The 24,682-nt window shown below is 47.0% G+C and overlaps 1 protein-coding gene across 2 annotated transcripts; it reads left to right on the plus strand.

The window, feature by feature from the left end:
- Positions 1–792: 792 nt before the first annotated feature.
- Positions 793–24,413, plus strand: CD8A (CD8 subunit alpha). 2 transcript variants are annotated; one of them, XM_057301276.1, is made up of 8 exons: positions 793–1,546; positions 7,357–7,503; positions 17,350–18,234; positions 18,337–18,690; positions 19,273–19,383; positions 19,590–19,700; positions 20,467–20,497; positions 23,048–24,413. In XM_057301276.1, the coding sequence occupies exons 3-8, from the start codon at positions 18,063–18,065 to the stop codon at positions 23,097–23,099; spliced, it is 831 nt and encodes a 276-aa protein (XP_057157259.1). In that variant the 5' UTR covers positions 793–1,546; positions 7,357–7,503; positions 17,350–18,062; the 3' UTR covers positions 23,100–24,413. The 2 variants fall into 2 exon arrangements, with proteins under 2 accessions (XP_057157259.1, XP_034809396.1); XM_034953505.3 differs by having other exon boundaries at positions 17,916–18,234.
- Positions 24,414–24,682: the final 269 nt, after the last annotated feature.

Raw genomic sequence — 24,682 nt, forward strand, 5'->3', positions numbered from 1 at the left:
ATGCATTGCACAGGAGGCTCAGCACTAATCGGTAGATACTGCGAGATGCTGGGAAGTTAAGGGGCCTACCCGCAAAATCTCTGGCCAATGCCTTGGGCTAGAAATGCCATAATTAGCCGCTTTTTTGATCCCTTGCAAAATGTGAATCCCGCCGCACCTCCACCCCACCCGAGTGGTAATCTCCTAGTGGTAATCTCAGTGAGCCTGTGATAAGATAAGTAGCTCCTGGTGGTGAGGGTGAGAAATTGGGGAGCTGGAGCCCCAGCCAGGGACGAGGCTGTAGGGGCTAGGGCGAAGATGGAGGCTGCTGGGCCCCCAGATGGAAGACGGTAACGTGCACCCGCTTCGTTTTTGCTCGAGGTCAGTCAGGTGCAGACTGAATTCGAAGTCGCTCCCTCCTCCCCTCAACCCCGACCAGGCCAAAACTAAAGCAGCACCGCCCCCTGCTGGGCCGACAGGGCATCAGATTTTGCTGGACGCGGGTGACAGGCGAGATAGGGAGTGTCCCTGCTGCTAGTGCCCCTGCTGCTAGTGCCCCTGCTGCTAGTGCCTAGTTACCTGCAGTACTTAACCTCCCTGGGCCTCAGTTTTTCTTCCTCTGTAAAATAAATGCGCTGGGCCGGATCTTTTCTGAGTTCTCTTCTCCCCTACGAATTCTAGATCCCTCCTCTGTCCTCCTTGCGCCAGGGACCTTCGGGCGACCCTTCCCTGTACCCCCACCCCACCCTCTCTGGACCCCGTTTCTGCCTCAGTACGGCGCGCTGAGCTCTGCCCCCTGCCCAGGCCCTGACCTCCTCAGGAGCCGCGGTTTCCTGGGGTAACAGTGGGAAACGTGTCGGCCGTCTCCGCTCAGGCGCTTGCTGTGTACAGAAAGGTGAATTCATGGGAAAGGTGGCGGAGGGATCCAGGCTCTGGTGGACGCTTTACGGCTCCACCAAGGCTGGCCCCGAGATTTGCGCAGAATGAGCGGCTGAGGATGGAAGGGCTGCAAGATCCGCCGCCTTACTTAGCTGGGACCCGGCCCCACCTCCTCTACAGCCGACCCTGTCTCCACCGGTGCGGTTGGTGCTAGGTTCCCAAACACACTGCTGCCGTTTCTTGTCTGACATCGCGGCCCTGCTCCTGCCTGCCTTCAGCCTGGGCTAGCCCCCTGCCCTTCCCCCAGCTCCCTGCCCCTGCGCCCACCACACTCCTCCTCCGTCTCCTTTAGGCTGATTCAGGCACACCGGCTCTCGTCGCCTTGGTGGCCCTCCCCAGCCCTCCTCCGCGCCTGCTCCGGGTGGCGCTCCGCTGGGCTCCTCGTGCGCCTGTCCGCGACCGCACCCACCTCATCCTGGCACCCCCATCGTGGCATCACGTGTTCCCTCATCTGTCCTCATGGCTGGCGTGCCCCTCTGCGGTGAGACCTGCAGAACAGGAATTGGTGCCGGGTCAGTAGCCGGCGATGAAGCCGGGCGAAGCCTGCAAACCCCACCCATACGCCAGCTTCACATAGCTCCTCTCCATTGCACAGCAGCGTGGGGAAGCACCGTTCTCTACCCTCCAAGTAAGAAGCTGACTGTTGGGGCACAGGGGAGATCCTATAGCATGGCTCTGCTTCTGGGCACGCGCAGAAAAATTCCCAAATGAATTTTTTTGTTGTTGTTTGTTTTGTTTTGTTTCTTGTTTGTTTTAAGAGACAGGGTCTTGTTCTATCGCCCAGGCTGGAGTGCAGTGGTGCAATCACGGCTCACTACAGCCTCGACTTCCGGGCTCAAGCGATCCCCCCACCTCAGCCTCCCAAGTAGCTTGGACCATGGACCCGCGCCAGCACGCTGGCTTTTTATTTTATTTTATTTTATTTTATTTTATTTTATTTTTTGAGAGAACCTGATTTCCTTCCAACCAATTGTGCTCTCCCAATTCCAACAACCAAATGAAGCTTCAACGCTTCTTTTTGTTCAGAGGCCTCCTGAGTCCTGTCCTACTCACAGTAAAGGCTCTGGCAAAAACAAAAACAAAAACATCATGGGGCAAAATAAACTGCATCTTAAAAAGGCTCATTTCTCTCTAGGTCTCTCTCCAATTTGTTATCTTGAAACGATTTACCCAAAATAGAAACTTTAAAAAAATAGTGGAAAATTTTCTTTTTGCACAAGATGGTTAATTCTTTTGGGTGCTGGCCTGGGATCCATGAAATAACCTACACTCCACCATAAAGCTTTTCACTCCCATGTTTTGCAAACTGACGACCTTGCTGGGGGCAAGCTCCCCGTGTGACTTTACGAGGGAATTTGAGTGGTGCAAGCCGGAGGATGGGGCCTCACTATGTGGCCCAGGCCGGTCTCCAACTCCTGGTCTCAAGTGATGCTCCCCTCACGGCCTCCCAAAGTGCTGGGATTAGATGTGTGAGCCAACGTGCCCCGCCCAAAGGGCAGTTGACCTCAGCGTCTGAGGTGTGGAGGGAGCAGCTCGTTCCTCTTTTTCCTGCTCTACTGGGAAGGTACAAACCATACTAAGAAATCCTCTTCAGTCTGTCCCTACAAAAAGAGAAAGAGGAGTTGCTGCAGGCCAAGGACAAGGAGGAAGGGAAGAGAGAGCCCTTGACTTCTCCCACTTCTTGACTTTCCTTGCCGTGGTCTTTCCTTCCTTTTTCCAGGTCCACACCTCTCCTTCTATAGTCCTAGAAATGGGTCACCCCCTACAGGAGTCAGAGCCTTCGCCCAGCCCTCATGCTCTGAGGGTAAGTGGGTGGAAACAGACGCCTTCCCTCTCGCAATGTTTCCATCACTGCGTCCTCCACCTTGCACCACTCAGATCCCCTCGGAAAGTCACACGGGGGGCTTGCCACCAACAGGGTCATCACCGTTTGCATAACGTGGGAGTGAAAAGCTTTATGGTCGAGTTGAGGTTATTTCATGGATCCCAGGCCAGCACTCAAAAGAATTAACCAACTTATGCAAAAAGAAAAATTTCCACTGGCTTTGCAAGGTTTCTATTTTGGGTAAACTGTTTTAAGATAATAAATTGTCACATACACATTTTGTTGTGACAATTGTCACAACAAGAGAAAAAGAAAAAGAAAGAGAAAGAGAGAGAGAGAAAGAAAGAAAAAGAAAGAAACGAGCCTTTTTTGGATGCAGTGTATTTTTCCCTTTTATTTACTTATTTATTTATTTTGCCACAGCCTTTACTGTGAGTAGGACAGGACTCAGGAGGGCTCTGAACAAAAAGAAGAGTTGAAGCTTCATTTGGTTGTTGGAATTAGGAGAGCACAATTGGTTGGAAGGAAATCAGGTTCTCTAAGCATCAACAAAATTCGTATTTTAAGTGATGTGAGTTATGGAAGGCAGAGAGTTCTTGGTATATGGAAGTTACTGAAACAGAGCAATGGACAAACGGGCAGTCTGCAGAAGAGGAAAGCTGAATAGCCAGCAAACATGGGGCCAGATGCTCGGTCTCAACCTTAACAAGAGAAGTCAGGTTTAAACAACGAGATACCATCACACCCTATCAGATTGGCAGAATTAAAAAGACTGACAAAACCAGAAATAACAAAGCTCGTGGGTAAATGAAAACTCCTCCACAGCTGGTGTGAGTGTGGACTGGAACCATGACTTTGGAGAAAAATGTATCAAAAGCTATGGGGCACATCTTTCGAATCAGTCGTTTCTCACAAGGTTGCCATACTCCTCAAGTCATTCCTTTTCCAGGAAAACACCCTAGAGAAAATCTTGTACTTGGACTCTAGGGAATGTGTACAAGGATGTCCATTGTAGTTTAGCTTATAACAGCAAAACCCAGCCCAAAAGTACATCAACAAAGGAATGAATAAATGAAAGTGGTAGTTGTCATTAAACCTTTTTCCTTTTCTTGTATCACCCCAAAGTATGAAAGACTATGGACTCCTTCACTCATTAAAAAAAAAAATTTAGGCCAGGTGTGGTGGCTCATGCCTGTAATCCCAACACTTAGGAAGGCTTAGGCAGGTGGATCACTTGAGGTCAGGAGTTCGAGACCAGTCTGGCCAACATGGCAAAACTCTGTCTCTACTACAAATACAAAAATTAGCCAGGCATGGTGGCGTGTGCCTGTAATCCCAGCTACTCAGGAAGCTGAAATAGGAAAATCATTTAAGCCCAGGAGGTGGAGCTTGCAGTGAGCTGAGATCGCACCACTGCACTCCAGCCTGGGTGACAGAGCGAGACTCTGTCTCAAAAAAAAAAAAAAAAAAAAAAAAAGATTTAGCAAGGAACAGTGAATGGCTCACACCTGTAATCTCAGCACTTTGGGAGGCTGAGGCAGGAGGACTGCTTGAAGCCAGGAGTTGGGGGCTCAAGAGTTGGAGGCTGCAGTGAGCTGTTATCACACCAATGCACTCAACCTGGTTGACAGAGCTAGACTCTGTCTCTAAAAAAAAAATAATACTAATTTACTGTGGCAAAATACACATAACAATCTTACCATTTTAACATTTAAGTGTACAGTTCAGTGGTATTAAGTTCATGCACATTGTTGTGCAACCTTCACCACCATCCTTCTCTCTAACTCTTTTCATCTAGAAAAACTAAAACTCTATAACCGTTAAACATAACTCCCACTCCTCCCTCTCCCCAGCCTGTCCCAACCACCATTCTACTTTCTGTCTGTATTATTTTGACTACTTTAAATACCTCAAATACATAGAATCATACAGTATTTGGTTTTTTGTGACTGGCTTAATTCACTTAGCATAATATCCTCAAGATTCATCCATATTGTGGCATGTGTCAGAACTTCCTTTTTAAGGCTGAATAATATTCCACTCTATGTATATACCACATTTTGTTTGTTTAAATAAATTTTATTGTGTATATATAAGGTATATACAACATCATGGTATAAGACACACATATTTAGTAGAATGGATACTATAGTGAAACAAATTGACTTATGCATCATCTCACTTAGTTACCCATTTATTTCCTCCTGTAGCAAAAGCAACTATGCTCATCTAGCAAAAATCCTGGAATAATACGCTATTATTAACTGTAGTCTTCATATTGTACTTTATTTGACTTGTTCATCCTATATGTTTGCTACTTCGTATCCTTAGGCCTACATCTGCCCATTTCCTCTCTCCTACTCCAATCTTGATAACCACTGTTTTATTCTCTATATATTTGACCTTTTTAAAAGATTCTACAGGCCAGGCATGGTAGCTCACACCTGTAATCCCAGCACTTTGGGAGGCCAAGGCAGGTGGATCATCTGAGGTCAGGAATTTGAGACCAGCCTGGCCAACATGGCAAAACCCCATCTCTACTAAAAATACAATTAGCCAGGTGTGGTGGCAGGTGCCAGTAGTCCCAGCTACTCAGGAGGCTGAGGCAGGAGAATTACTTGAACCCAGGAGGCAGAGGTTGTGGTGAGCCAAAATTGCGCCACTGCACTCCAGCGTGGGCAACAGAGTGAGACTCCAGCTAAGAAAATAAATAAGTAAAAGATTCCACATACAGGTAAGATCGTGCAATATTTTTTTTCTGTGTCTGGCTTCTTTCATTTAGCATAATGTCCTCCAGGCCCGTCTAGATTATGGCAAATGCTATCTCCTCCTTTTTTAAGGCTGAATTCCCTTGTATATATCCGTACCACAATTTCTTAAACCATTCGTCCATTGATGGTTGTCTAGGTTGTCTCCATATCTTGGTTATTATGAATAATGCTACAATAAACACAGGAGTACAGATACCTTGGTGTGGTGGTGATTTCATTTCCTTTGGGTATGAGCCCAGAAGAGAGATGCCTGAGTCCACATTTTGTTTATCTATTCATCCAGTAATAAACACTTGGGTTGCTACCACATTTTAGCTACTGTGAAAAATGCTGTTATAAAATGAATGTACTTCTTTACTCACTTTTAACTTGACAACAAACATTTTTCATCACTATAAAGGACATAATTTCCAAAGTAAATGTTGATTTTTAAAAAAGAAAACCTTATTCTTTTTAATTATTTCTAATAGCACATAAATAATATATCAATTTTGTTTCAACCGTCACTCATTTTTAAAATACAAGAAAAAGTTCTTAACTTTTGGAAATTTTTCATCACTCCTTTTTCTCCTTAAACTTATGAATTCTAGGCCAGGCGCGATGGTTCACACCTGTAATCCCAGCATTTTGGGAAGCCAAGGCAGGCAGATCACTTGAGGCCAAGAGTTCAAGACCAACCTGGCCAAAGGGGTGAAATCCCATCTCTACTAAAAATACAAAAATTAGTCGGGTGTGGTGGTGCACACATGAGTAGCAATCCCAGCTACTCAGGTGGCTGAGACACGAGAATCACTTGAACCAAGGAGGCAGAGGTTGCAGTGAGTGGAGATTGTGCCACTGCAGTCCAGCCTGGGCGGCAGAGTGAGACTCTGTCTCAAAAAAATAAAGAGTAAAAACAAATGGACTTATGAATTCTATTCTACTTCCTCCATAAAAGTTTAATAGGTGCATATGCTTAAGGACCTTATATTGATCAATATTTCATACTTCTCTGCCAAAAAAGCATATGAGATGAATTTTTAATTTCCTGCAACCGTAAGTTTCTAAATATTAAAAGTCTTAGATTATGTCATCATTGCGACTATTAATAGTGCACAATTGTCCTTTATAGAATAAATAAACTGCAAGTCTTCAAAATTAATGAACATTAAAAGTAACCTTTGGCCGGGCATGGGGGCTCACACCTGTAATCCCAGCACTTTGGGAGGCCGAGGCAGGCAGATTACTAGAGTTCAGGAGTTTGAGACCAGCCTGGCTAACATGGTGAAATCCTGTCTCTACTAAAAATACAAAAATTAGCCGGACATGATGGCGGGTGCCTGTAATCCCAGCTACTAGGGAGGCTGAAGCAAGAGACTCACTTGAATCCAGGAGGCGGAGGTTGCAGTGGGCCCAGATCACACCACTGCACTCCAGCCTGGGCAACAGAAGAATACTCTGTCTCTAAAAATAAATAAATAAATATAAAAGTAACCTTTGTTAGGGGAAACTGGGTGAAGGGTATGGAATTCTCTGTACCCTTTCTTGTATGTGCATGTCAATCTACAATTATCTCAAAAAAAGCTTTTTAAAACATAATTTTGGGGGAGAATTCAGCTCTTAATGAAATGGACCCCCCACAAATGAATTTTGTGGTCCAATTAATTAATGAACTCATAAAATAACAGGATTTATTTTATTTATTGATTGCTAGAATGAGACAGAGTTCAGTATTAATTTTGTTTTGTTTTTGTTTGTCATATAATGTAAGTACTGAGAAATTTTGTCTCCATAAATAAATAGTTGGCTTTGTTACAGCAGAATCACTAAATCTTTCAACTTTTTCCTTTTTTTTTCAAAAAGACAAAAGCATGAACCAGGTGCAGTGGCTCACGTCTGTAATCCCAGCATTTTGGAGGCCAAGGTGGATGGATGGATTCCTTGAGTCCAGGAGTTCAAGACCAGCCTGGGCAACATGGTGAACCCCCATCTCTACAAAAATTTAGCCAGGTATGATGGTGTGCACCCATAGTCCCAGCTACTTGGGAGGCTGAGGTGGGAGGACTGTTTGAGCCCAGGAGGTTGAGGCTGCAGTGACTCCACTGCACTCCAGCCTGGGCGAAAGTACAAGACCCTTTCTCCAAGGGAGAAAGAGAGAGAGAGAGAAAGGGAGAAAGGGAAAAAGAGAGAGAGAAAGAGAGCGGGAAGGAGGGAAGGAAGGAAGGAAGGGAGGCAGGGAGGGAGGGAGACAATGTTATCTATCATCAAAAATTAATTTTAATGATCTATTAGTTGCCGTATTAGTTTGCCAGGGCTGTTTTAACAAAGTACCACAAACTAGGTGGCTTCAACAAAAGAAATTTATTGCCTCACAGTTCTAGAAGCTAGAAGTTCAGGATCAAGGTGTCAGCTGGGTGTGTTCCTTCTGAGGGCTACAGAAGGAATTTGTTCCATGCTTCTCACCTAGCTTCTAGTCAGTTGCTGGCAATCTTTGGCATTCCTTGACTTGTAGAAACATCACCCCATCTCTGCCTTGTTTTCAGATGATGTTCTCTGTGTGTGTGTCCTGATTGCCCCTTTCCACAAGGACATCAGTTATATTGGATTAGGACCCATCCTATTGGCCTCATTTGAACTTGATTACCTCTGTAAGGACCTTGTCTCCAAATAAGGTCACATTCTGAGATGCTAGAGTATAAGACTTCAACAAATATACTTGGGGGGACACAATTCAACCCGTGATAGTTGCCAAATCTAGAAGGCCTTCTTCCAATTTTGTTGAAAGCAAACACTTGGGAACCAGTGACCTGCACATGGGTTTGTTACCATTTTTAGATTTATTCACTTTCTTGGGTTTTGGAAGCCCTAAACTAGATTTTACCAAAGCCTACCAAGTAGCCATCAATGACACCATTCTTCTTTCACTTAAAAACGATTGCTGAAATTGATTAACTTGGAAAGTGTTGGGGTATTAGAAATATTTTTAATTTAATTTCAAGACAAATTCCAATACAAACAATATTGTGATATAATGCTTTTTTCTTTTTTTTCTTTTTTTTTTTTTTTCTGTTGCCCAGGCTGGAGTGCAGTGGTGCGATCTCGGCTCACTGCAACCTCCACCTCCTGGGTTCAAGCAATTCTCCTGCCTCAGCCTCCTGAGTAGCTGGGATTACAGGCGCTTGCCACCATGCCCGGCTAAATTTTCTTTGTATTTTTAGTAGAGACGGGGTTTCACCATGTTGGCCAGGCTAGTCTCAAACTCCTGACCTTGTGATCCACCCACTGCGGCCTCCCAGAGTGCTGGGATTACAGGCATGAGCCACCGCACCTGGCCAAAATGCTTTTATCTTATCATAGATTTTAAACTTGTTAAAAGTGTTTTCTTTTCTTTCTTTTTCTAAGCTGTTTCTTTAGCGCTAAACTTGATTCTCATCAAAACCTTGGAGCTAAAGATTTAGCTCACTAGATTCAAGGAAAGTTAAAATACTGCCATTAACCTCATTGGCAAAGCTGGTCTTCAATGTCAAACTAATTAACAACTCAGACTTAATTTTTGTTAAAAAAAAAAAAAAGAATTCTGATTCCTTTTGTAATCATAATGAACATGTTAATATGCATCCTCATAATGACTGTCTCACCTCTGAATTCTAGCTCGATGATAGAGAGCTGAGTAGAGGGATGAGGCCCCAAAGCCTGCTGTGAGGCACTCTGCCTCCTGCATCCCTCCCAGATGACTCTTTTCTTTTTTTTTTTTTGAGACAGAGTCTTGCTCTGTCGCCCAGGCTGGAGTGCAGTGGCGCGATCTCGGCTCACTGGAAGCTCCACCTCCCAGGTTCAAGCCATTCTCCTGCCGCAGCCTCCCGAGTCGCTGGGACTACAGGCGCCCGCCACCGTGCCCGGCTAATTTTTTGTATTTTTGGTAGAGATGGGGTTTCACCGTGTTAGCCAGGTTGGTCTCGATCTCCTGACTTCGTGATCCACCCACCTCGGCCTTCCAAAGTGCTGGGATTACAAGCGTGAGCCACCGTGCCCGGCCCCCAGATGACTCTACCTGGATACTGGGGACTCTGCTCAGGAGAAATGCATTCTTTGGCAATTTCTAACGGATGGAAATTACATGAAAAATGTTTGGATTTGTCTTTTTATTGGTGGCCCAGAGGATTACGTGCCCACCTCTGGAGCATAGTAAGGAACAGGAGGGCGGGAAGTTTGCCTTTCAGTTTTAAAGTGGGAAATAAAAGAATCATGAAAGAATAGACCAGAAAGGAGAACGAGCACAAAGCCTAAACACAGGGACTTGTTCTTGGGCAGGTCCATTTTATGAAAAGAGAACCAATGGGAGTTGAGAATCTGGAAAACAATTTCCTTAAAATTATGTGTATCCCCAAGGACAGCCTCCATATACTTCCAGAGAGATGAACACTCTGGTTCAGGAACCACTGAACATGAAACTGGGGCACATTCACAGGATAATACACCACACGGCATTTAAAATAAATCTATATGTATCAACATAGCTCAAAGACACACAATATGATGACATTTCTGTATTTTGAAACTCTCAGAAAATAAAATTATATAGCATTTATAGATATATATACACATATACATGTATACATATCTAGTAAACATTTCAAAACAGAGAAGGGGAAGTTGAAAGTAAATGGATAGAAAAAGATACATCATGCAGGCTGGGCGCAGTGGTTCATGCCTGTAATCCCAGCACTTTGGAAGGCCAGGTGGGCAGATTGCCTGAGGTCAGGAGTTCAAAACCAGCCTGGCCAACATAGTGAAACCCCATCTCTACTAAAAATATAAAAATTAGCTGGGCATGGTGCCGTGCACCTGTAGTCCTAGCTACTCAGGAGGCTGAGGCAGGAGAATTGCTTGAACCCTGGAGGCAAAGGTTGCAGTGAGATGAGATCGCACCACTGCACTGCAGCCTGGGCAACAGAGCTAGACTCTGCCTCAAAAAAAAAAAAAGAAAAAGGAAAAGATACATTATGCAAACGGGAAGCATAAGAAAGTTGTGTTTCTGGCCAGGCACAGTGGCTCATGCCTGTAATCCCAGCACTTTGGGAGGCCGAGGCAGGTGGATCACCTGAGGTTGGGAGTTCGAGACCAGCCTGACCAACATGGAGAAACCCTGTCTCTACTAAAAATACAAAATTAGCCGGACATGGTGGTGCATGCCTGTAATCCCAGCTACTCGGGAGGCTGAGGCAGGAGAATAGCTTGAACCTAGGAGGTGGAGGTTGCGGTGAGCCAACATCGTGCCATTGCACTCCAACCTGAGCAACAAGAGGGAAACTCCATCTCAAAAAAAAAAAAAGAAAGAAAGCTCTGTTCCTTATGAATAAAAGGTAGACTTCAAAACAAAGTATTACCAGAGGCAGAGGTAAAGACAAACATTTCATAATGATAAAAGAGTGAATTCATCCAGAAGATACAATTCTAAATGTGTATGCACCTAATAACAAAGCTTCAAAATATAGGAGACAAAATATGAACTGAATTAAAAGGAGAAATAGACAAATCCACACTCATTGGACATTCGGCATCCTTCTCTCTCAGCTCCATAGGAAAGGTTAACAGATTAAAAATTTTAAAAACTTACCATCTTTCTGTCATAATTAATGAACAAAACTCCAAATTTAGCTTTTCGTGAGAAGGCGAGTGGGGTGGTACTTGGGAGGGTACAATTTTATCTGTAATGTTCATGTGAAGGAAATGCGACAAAATGCTAACACTTATAAAGAGTGGGCATTTTATATTATTTGACATATTGTTCTATGTTAAAATGTTTTCAAAACTTTTTTTAAAAAAAGTGAATAGCAGAAATATTTAAATGAGTGAATAATGAATGAAGTTCGGAAGTCAACATCACTTCATCTGACATTGCCCTCCACAAGTCCCCATGCTGCCCCTACCCTCCCTTGTTGGCCTTTCTCCTATGAGTCCTCCTCATCTTATCATCCACCAATGGCAAACATGTGGGACATCCTCATGTGGGTCAGGGGCAGACATGAGCTTACAATCTCTACCTGCCACAGGCTTTGATGTCCTCTCTGTGCTTCTCTTATAGCCCAAACCTCCCCTGTGAAGTTCTTCCACCTTCTCAAGCCCCATTCTGAATTTCCTGCACTACCTGGATTCCTTGCCAATGTTTTATTTCCTGCTCTTCAATACGAGCCTTCCCTGAAGGTTCCATATACTCTTCTGTATGTTCTTTCCACACCACCTCCCTTTGCAATGACACCCACTCTCACAACTTATCACCTCCTTCCCAAGGCTACATCCCCAGCCCTGGCCCCTCTTCTGAACTCAAATCCTGGCTCTCCAGTTGCATTCAGAACGCTTCTGTTTCAGTGTTACTGAGATTAAAGATCCAAAACAATTTTGTTACCGAAACACCGGGGGATCCATCTAGGTCCTTCTGCTCACCTCACAGAAAGCCAATCACTGAGACAACAAGTATTGCCAAGGAAGAAGAATTTAGTCAGGTGCTGCAGCCAAGGAGATAGGAGATCAGTCTCCAATCCATCCCTCTGACCTGACTAAAATTAAGGGGTTTATATAGCAGGGAAGACATGTAATCATGTGTGGGAAAACAGGAAGTTGGGAGGAGTAAGGAAAAGGAGTTGGACAACAGGAAACAGGAGGTTAGTTAGGCCATCATACCAGGTGAAGAGTCTGACGTCTTATTGTTCATAATAAGTGATCTGGTGAGTTTCAGCTCGTTGCTACCATCTGGGAGGCCTGATAGTTGGTTTCCCTAGAAAGGAACTCAGATAAGACAAATGTAACTTTCTCAGGTTTTAAGAAGGCAAGGATCAATTTATATGTTTATTCAAAGAAACCACAAACATCAAGTCTATAGGATCATTGGATCGGTTTTACAGTAAGCATGTGTCAGCACCAAGGGAGGGGATGACAGAGAGTCAATGCAAGGTGTAACCAAAATGTGTATATTTTTCCCCATTACAGTTCAGCTTCTTACCCTCTCTGCCCAATCCAAACTGCAACAAGGATTCTCCCAATTACATTTCAAACATCCTAGCTTCCTGGGATGCCCTCTTCTCTTTACTCTTGATGTTTATAATTCACCTTGATATGTGCAAAGATGTATATGTTTTTATACTTGGCACTAAGAGTATTTTTGATCTGAGAATGTTTGTCTTTAATTGTGAAAAATTTTCAGCCATGCTTTCTTCCCATATTTCTTCTCCACATTCCCTTTGTTCTCCCCTTTCTGAAATCCTATTAAACACTTCACCATGCTAATATACATCTCAACAGCTTTTTCAAACTGCTTCTGTCTTCATCTCCCTGTGTTGCATTCTCTGTGAATTTCTCAATGCTAGCTTCCAATTCATTAATTATCCCTTCAACTATGTCCAACCTAGAGTATATCGTTGTTTAATATGTAGAGTGTTCATTTCCAGTATGCTCAGTATTTATCATCTTCAACTGTTCTTCTTTAATTTCTGCATTTTCTACATTTGTTGTTCTCTTTGTTTTAAACATTTTTCAAATTGTTCAATAATTTGCATCTTTTTGGAAGTGAATTCACATTCCACTTGTTGAGTCTTTTTTATGTATACTTTGAATTTCGAGTGTGTGTGCAGGGTTATCTTGAATAGAAATTTTTGAAAATCTCTTCCTCTCTTTACTCTCTCTTTTCCTGAGTTTTTTAAAGTAGCCTCTGACTTTCCAGGGCCCACAGTCAGAACTAGGCCTTACATGGGTGGCTGTGGGCTCTCTTTCAATCAAGAGAAAATCAGATCCAAATCCCTGTTTCAAGCAGAGAGCCTGGCTCCAGCCTTCCTCTATAGGCAAAGCACTGTGAAACTCTGTTAGCTGAAGGAGTCAAACTCTTGGTGCCTCTACACTAAGAACAGACCCTCAAGACCCAGGCCCAAGAATGGTTTGCTAAGAACAGATCCCAGCAAGCCAGCCCCTGATTCCAGCCATTGTCCTGCAACTACATCCTTGAAGATGTTTATCTTGCTTTTGAGTACATCTGCCTTCTCCCCTTCCTCCTCTTCCTTTGTTTTTAACTATACCATTGCTATATGTTAAAGCATGGTATCAGCTGATCTTGATCAGACATATCAAATGCCTCATTCTAAACAACCTCTCTCCTAATTCTTCCTTTATCTTCAAACCCAACTATATGTGAAGCCTTTCCTGACCACTCTTACTTGGAATGAACTATCTAAGCCTCCTCTGGTCTGCTGTACCCTACTTCTACCTTCCTTTAGCTTTTACTGAGCAAGAATTTCTTGAGTGTGTGCCACTCAAGTGTGTGCCAAGCCCTCTGTTTGGCACCCTGGTGTAAACATGAGAGGGACAAGGCTCCTTCCTCAAGGGACCAAGGGTTTGGTTGTCAAGCTGGACAGGCAAACAAACCATTGTGCTCCAGTCTGCAGATACCCAAGGTCCGGGTGACACAGAGAAGAGAAGGATGTGGTCTGTACTGTCTGGGAGTGGGAGGGGGAAGGAGCTAAACCCCACAGGAAGGAGATGCTTGAGCTGGGTCTTAAGGGAGAGGAGTTTGGTAAGCAGACAGCAGAGGTGAGAACATTCTTGGCTGAGGGAATAGCATGTTTAATGGCTCTGAAGTGGAAAGGACTAGGGTCCCCTTGAGAAATGAGAGATGCGGAACCTAGGAGGAGTGAAGAAGGTGACGGACAAGAGGACAGAGACTATGAAACCAAGTGTGCAGGGCCTCACAGGCAACATTAGGGATCCCCGACATTCTACTAGGGACACCAGGAAGTCCTTTCAGTTTGAAGCAGGGGGTTGGCATGATGAGATTTTTGCTAGAAGGGACCAGAGCAGAAATGGGGTTGGCCAGTTAAGAGGCCATTGCAAAAGTCCAGGAAAGAAGGACAGCAGCTAGATGAACTTGGGGAACTCAGGGTGGAGGAAAAGAAAGGTGACAGAAGTGAGGCCAAATTGATTGGTATTTCTAATTAAGATAAAACAAAGCCCTGATAACTCTAGAGTTTCTAGCTCTGGACAAGCTAACTCCTTCCAAGAACAGTAACATCTCCATAGACCTGAATTGGCGATGGGGACACAGCAGGCAATTTCCCAGCCATGATTCCGAGTTGTCCCTGCAGTTCATGTCTTAGGAGCAGTGGCACAGAACCCTGATGGATTTCCTATCACTGCTCTGCCCAGTTTTGCATTTTGAATATGTCTTTAATCTACATTAAAGTTTTCCATTTCCATGGACCAGTTTAAATCAGCATAGAAACTGGTTACTATCTTACTCTATCTACTTCTGGATATTTTTTTAAATAAGGGGCTTGCTTAAAGGAGTGCAGTCATTCACATTTCTTCATGCCATCCCAAGTCAGTGCTACAGTGTGGGGTTTGGGAACTTACCTGGAAGTGATGGACAGGCCCAACCCAGCCCTCTGCACACCTGGTCTACAGAATGTTTCTCCAGAACTTGTGCAATTGCATCTGTTCTGCCACTGCAAGGCGGATGTCATTGTGGTTACATCGAAAATCCACCACGTTCTGCAAAAAATATCACTGGGGTCACAAAGCCTCCTTGATGGGTTTGACATGTTGCCTTGTCCTCCCCACCCCAACCCCCATGGTGCTCTGTACAAAGGGGCTGCCACCCCACTGGCTGACACTTTTCTGAGCTGCAGGGCTAGAAGGCCCCCAAGCTGATTTCCGTGAGACTAAGATGGAACTAGTCTATTTTAAAGCAGTACACCCCCAAATCTGGCCATCATCACACTCAGGGTCCTGATTCCCAAGATCCAAATAGGTGGAGGTTGACTCTGGCCCCCTCAATGCTTCCACCACTGGGCAAGTGCAGTTTCGTGTCTAGCCATCTTCCTTACCACCCTGTTGATTGTAGCCTTTGGCCAGCAGGGCCATTTGACACTCCTGATACAGTGCTGGTGGTGCTGAGCAAAATGGCAAACTACCATCTACAGCAAGAATTGATGTGTTGGTGGCCTGTCTGGACTTGATTGCTTCCTTGTCTCCCTCATTCATGTGAGTTGAGGGACAGCACTGTGTCTACACAGCGAGGGACCCTCATACCATGCACACACACACACATGCATACATCGATAGGCCAGTTATAACCATCATTGTAAAGGTGTTTTCTTCCCCAACTCCCTCATCTCCCATTTGAAAAAGCTGCAGGTACTGGTGCAAGCCCTCAGTGATACAGATACATTATATCTACCACAGCCTTGCTAGTGTTGCAATAATGAGAAATCGCCTAAATGTCCACTAACAGCAGAATTAAATTATGGAACACCCATATATAATGCACCCATTTATAAGAATGGGGTGGATCTTCATCTGCTGAACGCTCTCCTTCTACTGTGAAACAAGATAGGTTGCAAAAAAATATTTATCTCATACAATCCCATGTGTCTAAGATGATGTATAAACATCTGTTTATGTACAGATAATATCTGAGGGACACATTCAACTGTAACAGTGGTTTTCTGTGGGGAGCAGGTGACAGTGAGGAGAGTTGAGACAGGGAACTTTGTGTTTGTTTTCGTACAAGAATATATTGCACTGTTGTCACTTAAAAGACATTTTTAAAAATTTCTGAATATAAAATGTTACATGTTCCATGCTAGAATAAGCATCTTGGATGCTTTGAGGGAGCTGGAAGGAGGTACTGAAATCAAAATAATTAAAAAAAAAAAAAAGCCCATCCAGGCCCTGATATGGTGGCTCACACCTGCAATCTCAACACTTTGGAGGCCAAGGCGGGGCAGAGCGCCTGACCTCGGGCATTGGAGACCAGCCTGGGCAACATGGTGAAACCCCATCTCTACCAAAAATACAAAAAATTAGCCGGGCATGGTGGTGTACTCCTGTGGTCCCAGCTACTTGGGAGGCTGAGGTGGAAGGATCACTTGAGCCTGGGAGGTAGAGGCTGCAGTGAGCTGAGGTGGTGCCACTGCACTCCAGCCTGGGCAACACAGCCAGACCCCATCTCAAAAAAAAATAGCAACAACGACAAAGAACCCATCCAACACTTAAGTTTGTACTTCACAAGGACAAGGAGAATGCAGTTCAACAAGCACAGCTCAGCCCATGCTGTGTTTCTGGGGATGGAGGACACATCATGAAGTCTCCGCATGGTCCTCGCCCAGCAGAACTAATGGGTGGGGCAGACACGTGGAACACAGAATGCCAGGTGTCTTGTCTCTAGGATCAAGCAGTAGCAATGTGAGGTGCAGCCACTATGGGATTCAAAGTGGAAAGACTCAGAAACCCTGAAGAAATGGGAAGAGGGCATGCCACTGGAGCTGGAAGGTTTCAGGACAGCAACAGGCAAAAAGGAAAGATGAGCCTGTAGTCCCAGCTACTCAGGGGGCTGGGGCGGGAGGATCACTGGAGCTCAGGAGTCCCAAGGCCAGCCTGAGCAAAACAGCGAGACTCCAGTCTTTTTTATTTTATTTTATTTTTTAAAGAAACAAAAAGGAAGGGGACACACATGTGTTAGGGACAGAAAAGAGAAAACCGCCTCTACCCAAGCATTCACCCACGTCACCCACACGTCCCTGCAGAGCACCCAGAGCTGGGGGTGAAAGAAATGAGGTCCAAATGAGACAGCACAGGAGCTGCCTCCGGGGCTTAAACAGACCAGCATTCCAGGCGGAGGGACCGCAAGTGCAAGGGCGTGAAAGTACAGAGCGCAGGGGTTGAATGACTTCAAGCCTGTGAAGCTGCAGCTGCAGCTGCAGCTGCAGCTGCAGGTGTATGGGAAAGGCAGGGCAGGGGGCTGTGCGGAGGCTGGGAGAAGCCAGCACCCAAGGGCTGGTCAACCAAGCTGGGGGTTGAATTTCCATCCAGCAATGCAGGCCATGGGAGGCTGCAGCAGTGACGCTGTCAGATCCCCTTTGTGAGAATAATAATTTTTATAACAACGTGGCTGGAGGACTGATCAGGAGAGAGACTGGTGTGAAGGCTGTTGCAATGGCTCCAAGAAGAGATGAGGCTGTGTGGTGAGTTTAGCCGCTGGATGAAAGGCCGGAAGAATGAGGTCAGCAGCGCACTGACACCGACAGCCAAAGCTTCGGCTGCTGCCGCCCTCATGGAAATCTCCTGGGGGAAGGGAGAGGGTCCTTCCTCGGTGAAAACTGGGGCTGCTCTAGCGAGTTCCTGAGAAGCGGGCAGGTCGCTAGCTCCTCTTCCTTTTCAGCCCTTAGTGCCCATTTTGCCAATAAAAAGCCCCAAGGTGACAGTACAAGAGACGCCTTTAGTGAAGGCAAAGGAAGGGACACTCCCCTCCTTTCCTGCCTACTCTCGCCCTCACTTCTTGAAATCTTTGGTCTCCCTTCACCCACTCTGTCACTCTCACAAGACAACCATTTCCGAGGACTATTTCCAAGCCCTTTTCCTCATCCCCAAACCCTCAGTTTTCAGCTGCCCCCAGTTGCCTGGCCAGGCTGCCTCGACGGCCCTATTCACGGGCCCCAGCCTCCTCGCCGGGCTGGAAGGCGACAACCGCGAAAAGGAGGGTGACTCTCCTCGGCGGGGGCTTCGGGTGACATCACATCCTCCAAATGCGAAATCAGGCTCCGGGCCGGCCGAAGGGCGCAACTTCCCCCCCTCGGCGCCCCACCGGCTCCCGCGCGCCTCCCCTCGCGCCCGAGCTTCGAGCCAAGCAGCGTCCTGGGGAGCGCGTCATGGCCTTACCCGTGACCGCCTTGCTCCTGCCGCTGGCCTTGCTGCTCCGTGAGTTTGAGACGCCCGGGATGGCAGGGGATGGGGCGGGCGGGGGTCGGGGGGCGGGGGGCGCGGGACTGGGGGCTCAGCCTCGCTGCTTGCCGCCTGCAGACGCCGCCAGGCCGAGCCAGTTCCGGGTGTCGCCGCTGGATCGGACCTGGAACCTGGGCGAGACGGTGGAGCTGAAGTGCCAGGTGCTGCTGTCCAACCCGACGTCGGGCTGCTCGTGGCTCTTCCAGCCGCGCGGCGCCGCCGCCAGTCCCACCTTCCTCCTATACCTCTCCCAAAACAAGCCCAAGGCGGCCGAGGGGCTGGACACCCAGCGGTTCTCGGGCAAGAGGTTGGGGGACACCTTCGTCCTCACCCTGAGCGACTTCCGCCGAGAGAACGAGGGCTACTATTTCTGCTCGGCCCTGAGCAACTCCATCATGTACTTCAGCCACTTCGTGCCGGTCTTCCTGCCAGGTCCGGGCGCCGGGTGCGGCACCTCTCCGCGTGGGGCTTGGGGTTCACCTCAACCTGTTTTCCACACGTGGGCCCTGCTTTCAAGCCTCTTAGCGCACCTGAAAGCGACTTAGATACTGTTCCCATTTCACAGACACAGCAAACTGAGGCTAACGCGAGGCTGAGTAGGGACTGGGGATGGCTTTTTACGTCCGGCCGATCTGGGCTCGAGTTCGGATTCTTGTTTGATTCTGGGCAAATGACTTAAATTCTCTGCGCCTCCGTTTGCTCGTGGGTAAAATGCGGACAGCAATCAACCCGCGCTCCAGGGTTGCTGGTTCAGCCCGGGAGAGAGGCCAAGTGCAGGGGAGCCGGCTCCTGCGCTCCGGCTCTGGGCGCCGCGTGCGCTGGGCTGAGCCGAGGCCCGAGCACAGGGGTCCGCGCGCATCCCGGGGTCCCCATCCTGTCTCCTCTGCCATCCCTTCTCCCAGGAAAACCGGGGGGAGGCGTCCCCGTGGGGAAAGGTGCGCGAGGCCGGGGCTTGGGCGGGGGCGCCTCCATAACCCCAACCTGGCCCCCAACCACGCTCTGTTGCTCTTGCAGCGAAGCCCACCACGACGCCAGCGCCGCGACCACCAACACCGGCGCCCACCATCGCGTCGCAGCCCCTGTCCCTGCGCCCAGAGGCGTGCCGGCCAGCGGCGGGGGGCGCAGGCGAGTCGTGCGGGGGCCCGGGGCGGGGGCGGCACGCACCGCGGGGAGAGCCCATGCCAGGGACAGCCCTGATACTGTAGGTAGAGTCAAGGGCTGTCCAAGTGGTGGGAAACCGAGATCTGAGGCGGAGAGACGTTCCCGGGACGGTGGGGCGGTTGGGAGGTCCCGGGCCCACTCCTAAATGTCGGCGTCTTTGGTGTCGTCAGTGCACACGAGGGGGCTGAACTTCGCCTGTGATATCTACATCTGGGCGCCCTTGGCCGGGACCTGTGGAGTCCTTCTCCTGTCACTGGTTATCACCCTTTACTGCAACCACAGTAAGTCCCGAGGAATCGCGGCGGGAAGGAGTCGGCCCCCCTCCTGCCCTTGGCTCTGCTAGCTCCAGGCGGACCTTGCGAGGGGGTAGCTTGGGGTTGAGTTTTCTGGGACTCCCGAGCTGCCCCGCAGGTACAGGCACTTCTTTCTGGGAGATAGAATGCGAGAAAGCCCTTCCCGCTCCTTGCGCTCTCGGAGAGGTTTTGGGAGACAAAGCCCCGTTCCCAGAGCCGCTGCAGCGGGTGTGTTCCGTCGACAAAGCCCGCAGCGCGCGCGCACATGTCTGGACACATGACAAACGCCCGCCGGGAGGGGGCCGCTGTGGCCCTGGGTCAAGTGCCCAGGAGGGTTAGTCAAAACTACCACCGGTTTGAGGTTCGTCCTTGGCCCTCTTCCGGCGAACCGCCCACCCTGCTTTGGGTCCCATGCAAGGGAGGTGCCGGATCAGGTCTGCAGGCTCCCCGCTTTCGCCCGCGTCTGTAGTTGCAATTTTTTTTTAATTGATGCTTGAGACGGAGGATGGATAAGAAGCCCTTACCCGGCTCTCAAGAGTTATAATCCTCAAAGAAATAGGGGAAAGGAAGGAGAATTCGTAGAGGCAATTCCCTATTTGCCTCATCCAATTTCAGCCCATTATCGTTCTGAAATGATTTTTTGTAAAACCAAAAAACAGCAGCAACAACAACAGCAACAACAAAAAATACACTGTCTTTGGGGACTATTGATGGATAGGGGCACTCACTTTTTCCCTTCTTTTTCCTTATCCAGGGAACCGAAGACGTGTTTGCAAATGTCCCCGGTGAGTCTCTTTTGAACTCTCAGCCTGCTCACCTTGGCCAGCCCTGGGGTGGGGTCCTGGTTTCCCCAGCAGCAAATAGTGGGGACTTTTCCCAGAGAGAGGTCATGGCCGTGAAGTCCTGGGGCAGGGAGTCAGCCAGTTCCTGAGCAAAGAGAGGCCGAGGCTGGCATCTGGCCTGTGTCTTTGAGAAAAAGGAGGCCCGGGTTAGGCGGGTGCCAACAGCAGTGTGACTCCAGTAAATCTTCATCTTATTTGGCCTGGCACTTCAAAAAAAAAAAAAAAACCTAAGGGATTCCCCCAATTTATCCTAGCTCCTCATAGGACCTGACCTCCTCTTTATTCTGATTATTCCATCTGGGTTTTGTTGTTTTCTTAAGAAAACAATTTTTTTTCCTACTTGGCTGGTCTAGTTTTTTGAGGGAGAGCCAATCTTTTATCAGCTGAACCAAAATAATAATGGCTTTGGTTGCTAACTTCTCTGTGTCATGTAGGACCTTGGTTTGCTGCCAAGGACTGGAGTAGAAAAAAGGGGAACGAGATGCAGGGACAATTGGCTATCTGGCAGCTCAAGTGACTGCCTCATCCAGTTTCAGCCCATGATCACACACACACACACACACACACACACACACACACACTCTCTCTCTCTCTCTCTGTTAAAAACCTCTCTCCACCCGTTGGCTGAGGCATCCCTGTGGTAGCATCTAACAAGTGCCTGCTCTAGTCAGGCACTGTGATAGGGGTAATACTCCCCATCTCTCTTAATCCTCACAGCAACCTTGTCCCGTCTCACGGCTCAGGGATTAGTAAAGTGGCAAAGGCACATTAAACTCAGATTATCAATAGTAATAACCATTTGATGAAAGCCTACAATGCACGTTACTTGCTTTATAGATTTTTTTTTAATTTTAAGTTTTATGACAACTTTTAAAGTAGTCATGATTACCTGCATTTTACAGATAAGGAAACTGAGGCTTAGAACATTTAGTGATTTGTCCAAGGTCATACTGCCCGGGAGCTGCAACTTCCATCCAAAGCTCAGACACCTTCCCCATGGCTGCAGGCTGAAGTGTTAAGGATAACCAACTGTGTACACCAGTTCTTTTCAGTAGATGAAATATTTTACATTTTATACCTGGAGTTTGCATTTTATACTCCTTTACATTTTTCTGAGGGAATCCAAGTTCAGGACTTTACACATTGTTGTTTTTAGCAATGGAAATGCAATGGATTTCCAATGCATATGTTACAGGTGATATACCAAGGGGATAAAGACTTTAAAAATGAGCCAGGTATTGTGGTGCATGCCTATAATCCGGGCTACTCAGGAGGCTGAGGCAGGAGAATCGCTTGAACGTGGGAGGCGGAGGTTGCAGTGAGCTGAGATCGTACCACTGCACTCCAGCCTGGGTAACAGAGCAAGATTCCATCTCACAAAAAAAAAAAAAAGGGGGGGGGAGTTTTTAGCTTTTCTTTTCTTTTCTTTTCTTTTTTTTTTTTTGAGACGGAGTCTCGCTCTGTCGCCCAGGCGTGAGTGCAGTGGTGCGATCTCGGCTCACTGCAAGCTCCGCCTCCCGGGTTCACGCCATTCTCCTGCCTCAGCCTCCCAAGTAGCTGGGACTACAGGCACCCGCCACAACACCCGGCTAATTTTTTGTATTTTTAGTAGAGACGGGGTTTCACCGTGTTAGCCAGGATGGTCTCGATCTCCTGACCTCGTGATCCGCCCGCCTTGGCCTCCCAAAGTGCTGGGATTATAGGCGTGAGCTACCGCACCCGGCCAGTTTTTAGCATTTTTATTATTCAGGGTGCACTTTGGAACTTTTGCAGAAGGACCATCCCTTTTCTCGATCTTTTCTGAAAACTCTCATTTTGAGATGAATAACTGAGAATAAAGTTCTGCCTTAAAATACAAAGCTATACAGATTAAACACACCTGGGAAATTCCAACACCCGAGTTAATATACTCAGTGATGATGGTGGGCCGCTCAGCTTCAACAGAGAGGTTTTAGAGGGCTGAGAGTGCAGACATGACGCTCATGATGAATTAGCATGTTTACAAGGTGCTAGCCTGGTGCTGAATTAACACATGTTTTTAGCGTAACATCATTTGGCTGATTGTGGTGATTTGCTCACATCCTCCTCTCTCCCTGTCATCCTCCGGGGCTGAGAATCAGGTCAGCTAATGACTTTGGTTATCAGTCTCACTCTCACACCTCTGTGGAGACCTTGACAGGGGCTCCAGGAAGCTAGACTAACTCCGTTTAGATCCTGGCTCAGCCACCTCCTAGATGTGTGACCTTGGGCAAGTTTAACTTCTCAATCTCAGTGCCCACCCTTAAGGCTGCTGTGAGGATTACATGAGATGGTGCAAGTAAGGCATTTAGCACGGGTGCTGTGCTGACGTCATTCACCCAGTCCCATGCTGGTGCCCCAGGAACAGGTTCTCAGACCTTTCCAAGGCTGGGGGATTGGGAGGCTGGACGTGGCTGGATGGATGCTGCACTGGCGGGTTCTGGCTACAATGATGGTCGCTTTCCTCTCTTTCAGGCCTGTGGTCAAATCGGGAGACAAGCCCAGCCTTTCGGAGAGATACGTCTAACCCTGTGCAACAGCCACTACATTACTTCAAACTGAGATCCTTCCTTTTGAGGGAGCAAGTCCTTCCCTTTCATTTTTTCCAGTCTTCCTCCCTATGTATTCATTCTCATGATTATTATTTTAGTGGGGGCGGGGCGGGAAAGATTACTTTTTCTTTATGTGTTTGACGGGAAACAAAACTAGGTAAAATCTACAGTACACCACAAGGGTCACAATACTGTTGTGCGCACATCGGGGTAGGGTGTGGAAAGGGGCAGGCCAGAGCTACCCGCAGAGTTCTCAGAATCATGCTGAGAGAGCTGGAGGCACCCATGCCATCTCAACCTCTTCCCCGCCCATTTTACAAAGGGGGAGGCTAAAGCCCAGAGACAGCTTGATCAAAGGCACACAGCAAGTCAGGGTTGGAGCAGTAGCTGGAGGGACCTTGTCTCCCAGCTCAGGGCTCTTTCCTCCACACCATTCAGGTCTTTCTTTCCGAGGCCCCTGTCTCAGGGTGAGGTGCTTGAGTCTCCAACTGCAAGGGAACAAGTACTTCTTGATACCTGGGATACTGTGCCCAGAGCCTCGAGGAGGTAATGAATTAAAGAAGAGAACTGCCTTTGGCAGAGTTCTATAATGTAAACAATATCAGACTTTTTTTTTTTATAATCAAGCCTAAAATTGTATAGACCTAAAATAAAATGAAGGGGTGAGCTTAACCCTGGAAAATGAATCCCTCTATCTCTAAAGAAAATCTCTGTGAAACCCCTACGTGGAGGCGGAATTGCTCTCCCAGCCCTTGCATTGCAGAGGGGCCCATGAAAGAGGACAGGCTACCCCTTTACAAATAGAATTTGAGCATCAGTGAGGTTAAACTAAGGCCCTCTTGAATCTCTGAATTTGAGATACAAACATGTTCCTGGGATCACTGATGACTTTTTATACTTTGTAAAGACAATTGTTGGAGAGCCCCTCGCACAGCCCTGGCCTCTGCTCAACTAGCAGATACAGGAATGAGGCAGACCTGACTCTCTTAAGGAGGCTGAGAGCCCAAACTGCTGTCCCAAACATGCACTTCCTTGCTTAAGGTATGGTACAAGCAATGCCTGCGCATTGGAGAGAAAAAACTAAGTAGATAAGGAAATAAGAACCACTCATATTTCTTCACCTGAGGAATAATCTCCTGTTAATATGGTGTACATTCTTCCTGATTATTTTCTACACATACATGTAAAATATGTCTTTCTTTTTTAAATAGGGTTGTACTATGCTGTTATGAGTGGCTTTAATGAATAAACATTTGTAGCATCCTCTTTAATGGGTAAACAGCATCCGATTTTGGTTGTGCCATCATTTATTTAACTACTACCTGATATTTAGTTGTTTCCAACCTTTTCCTACTATAACACTCTTAAAATGTTGCATATATCTTTGTTTCTTTAGGATAAAGACCTAAAAGTAAAATTATTGAATCAGTCCCCACCTTCACCTGAGCCTGCCATTTTCACATCAATCAAAACAGATTAGCTTCATCCTGCATTACCCTTCTTCCTTTTGTTCTTTCTTGGTAACAGAGGAGATGATGCTCCTTTCATGATAAATCAC

This window comes from Pan paniscus, chromosome 12 (assembly GCF_029289425.2).
Source record: "Pan paniscus chromosome 12, NHGRI_mPanPan1-v2.0_pri, whole genome shotgun sequence".
Classification (NCBI taxonomy): domain Eukaryota; kingdom Metazoa; phylum Chordata; class Mammalia; order Primates; family Hominidae; genus Pan; species Pan paniscus.

Bases quoted from the DNA above. Each gene is read 5' to 3' on its own strand.
- CD8A (XM_057301276.1), top strand. From the start codon at position 18,063: ATGCGAAATCAGGCTCCGGGCCGGCCGAAGGGCGCAACTTCCCCCCCT. The intron at 18,235-18,336 runs GTGAGTTTGAGA...TGCCGCCTGCAG, and splicing joins GCCGCTGGCCTTGCTGCTCC to ACGCCGCCAGGCCGAGCCAG. The intron at 20,498-23,047 runs GTGAGTCTCTTT...CCTCTCTTTCAG, and splicing joins CGTGTTTGCAAATGTCCCCG to GCCTGTGGTCAAATCGGGAG.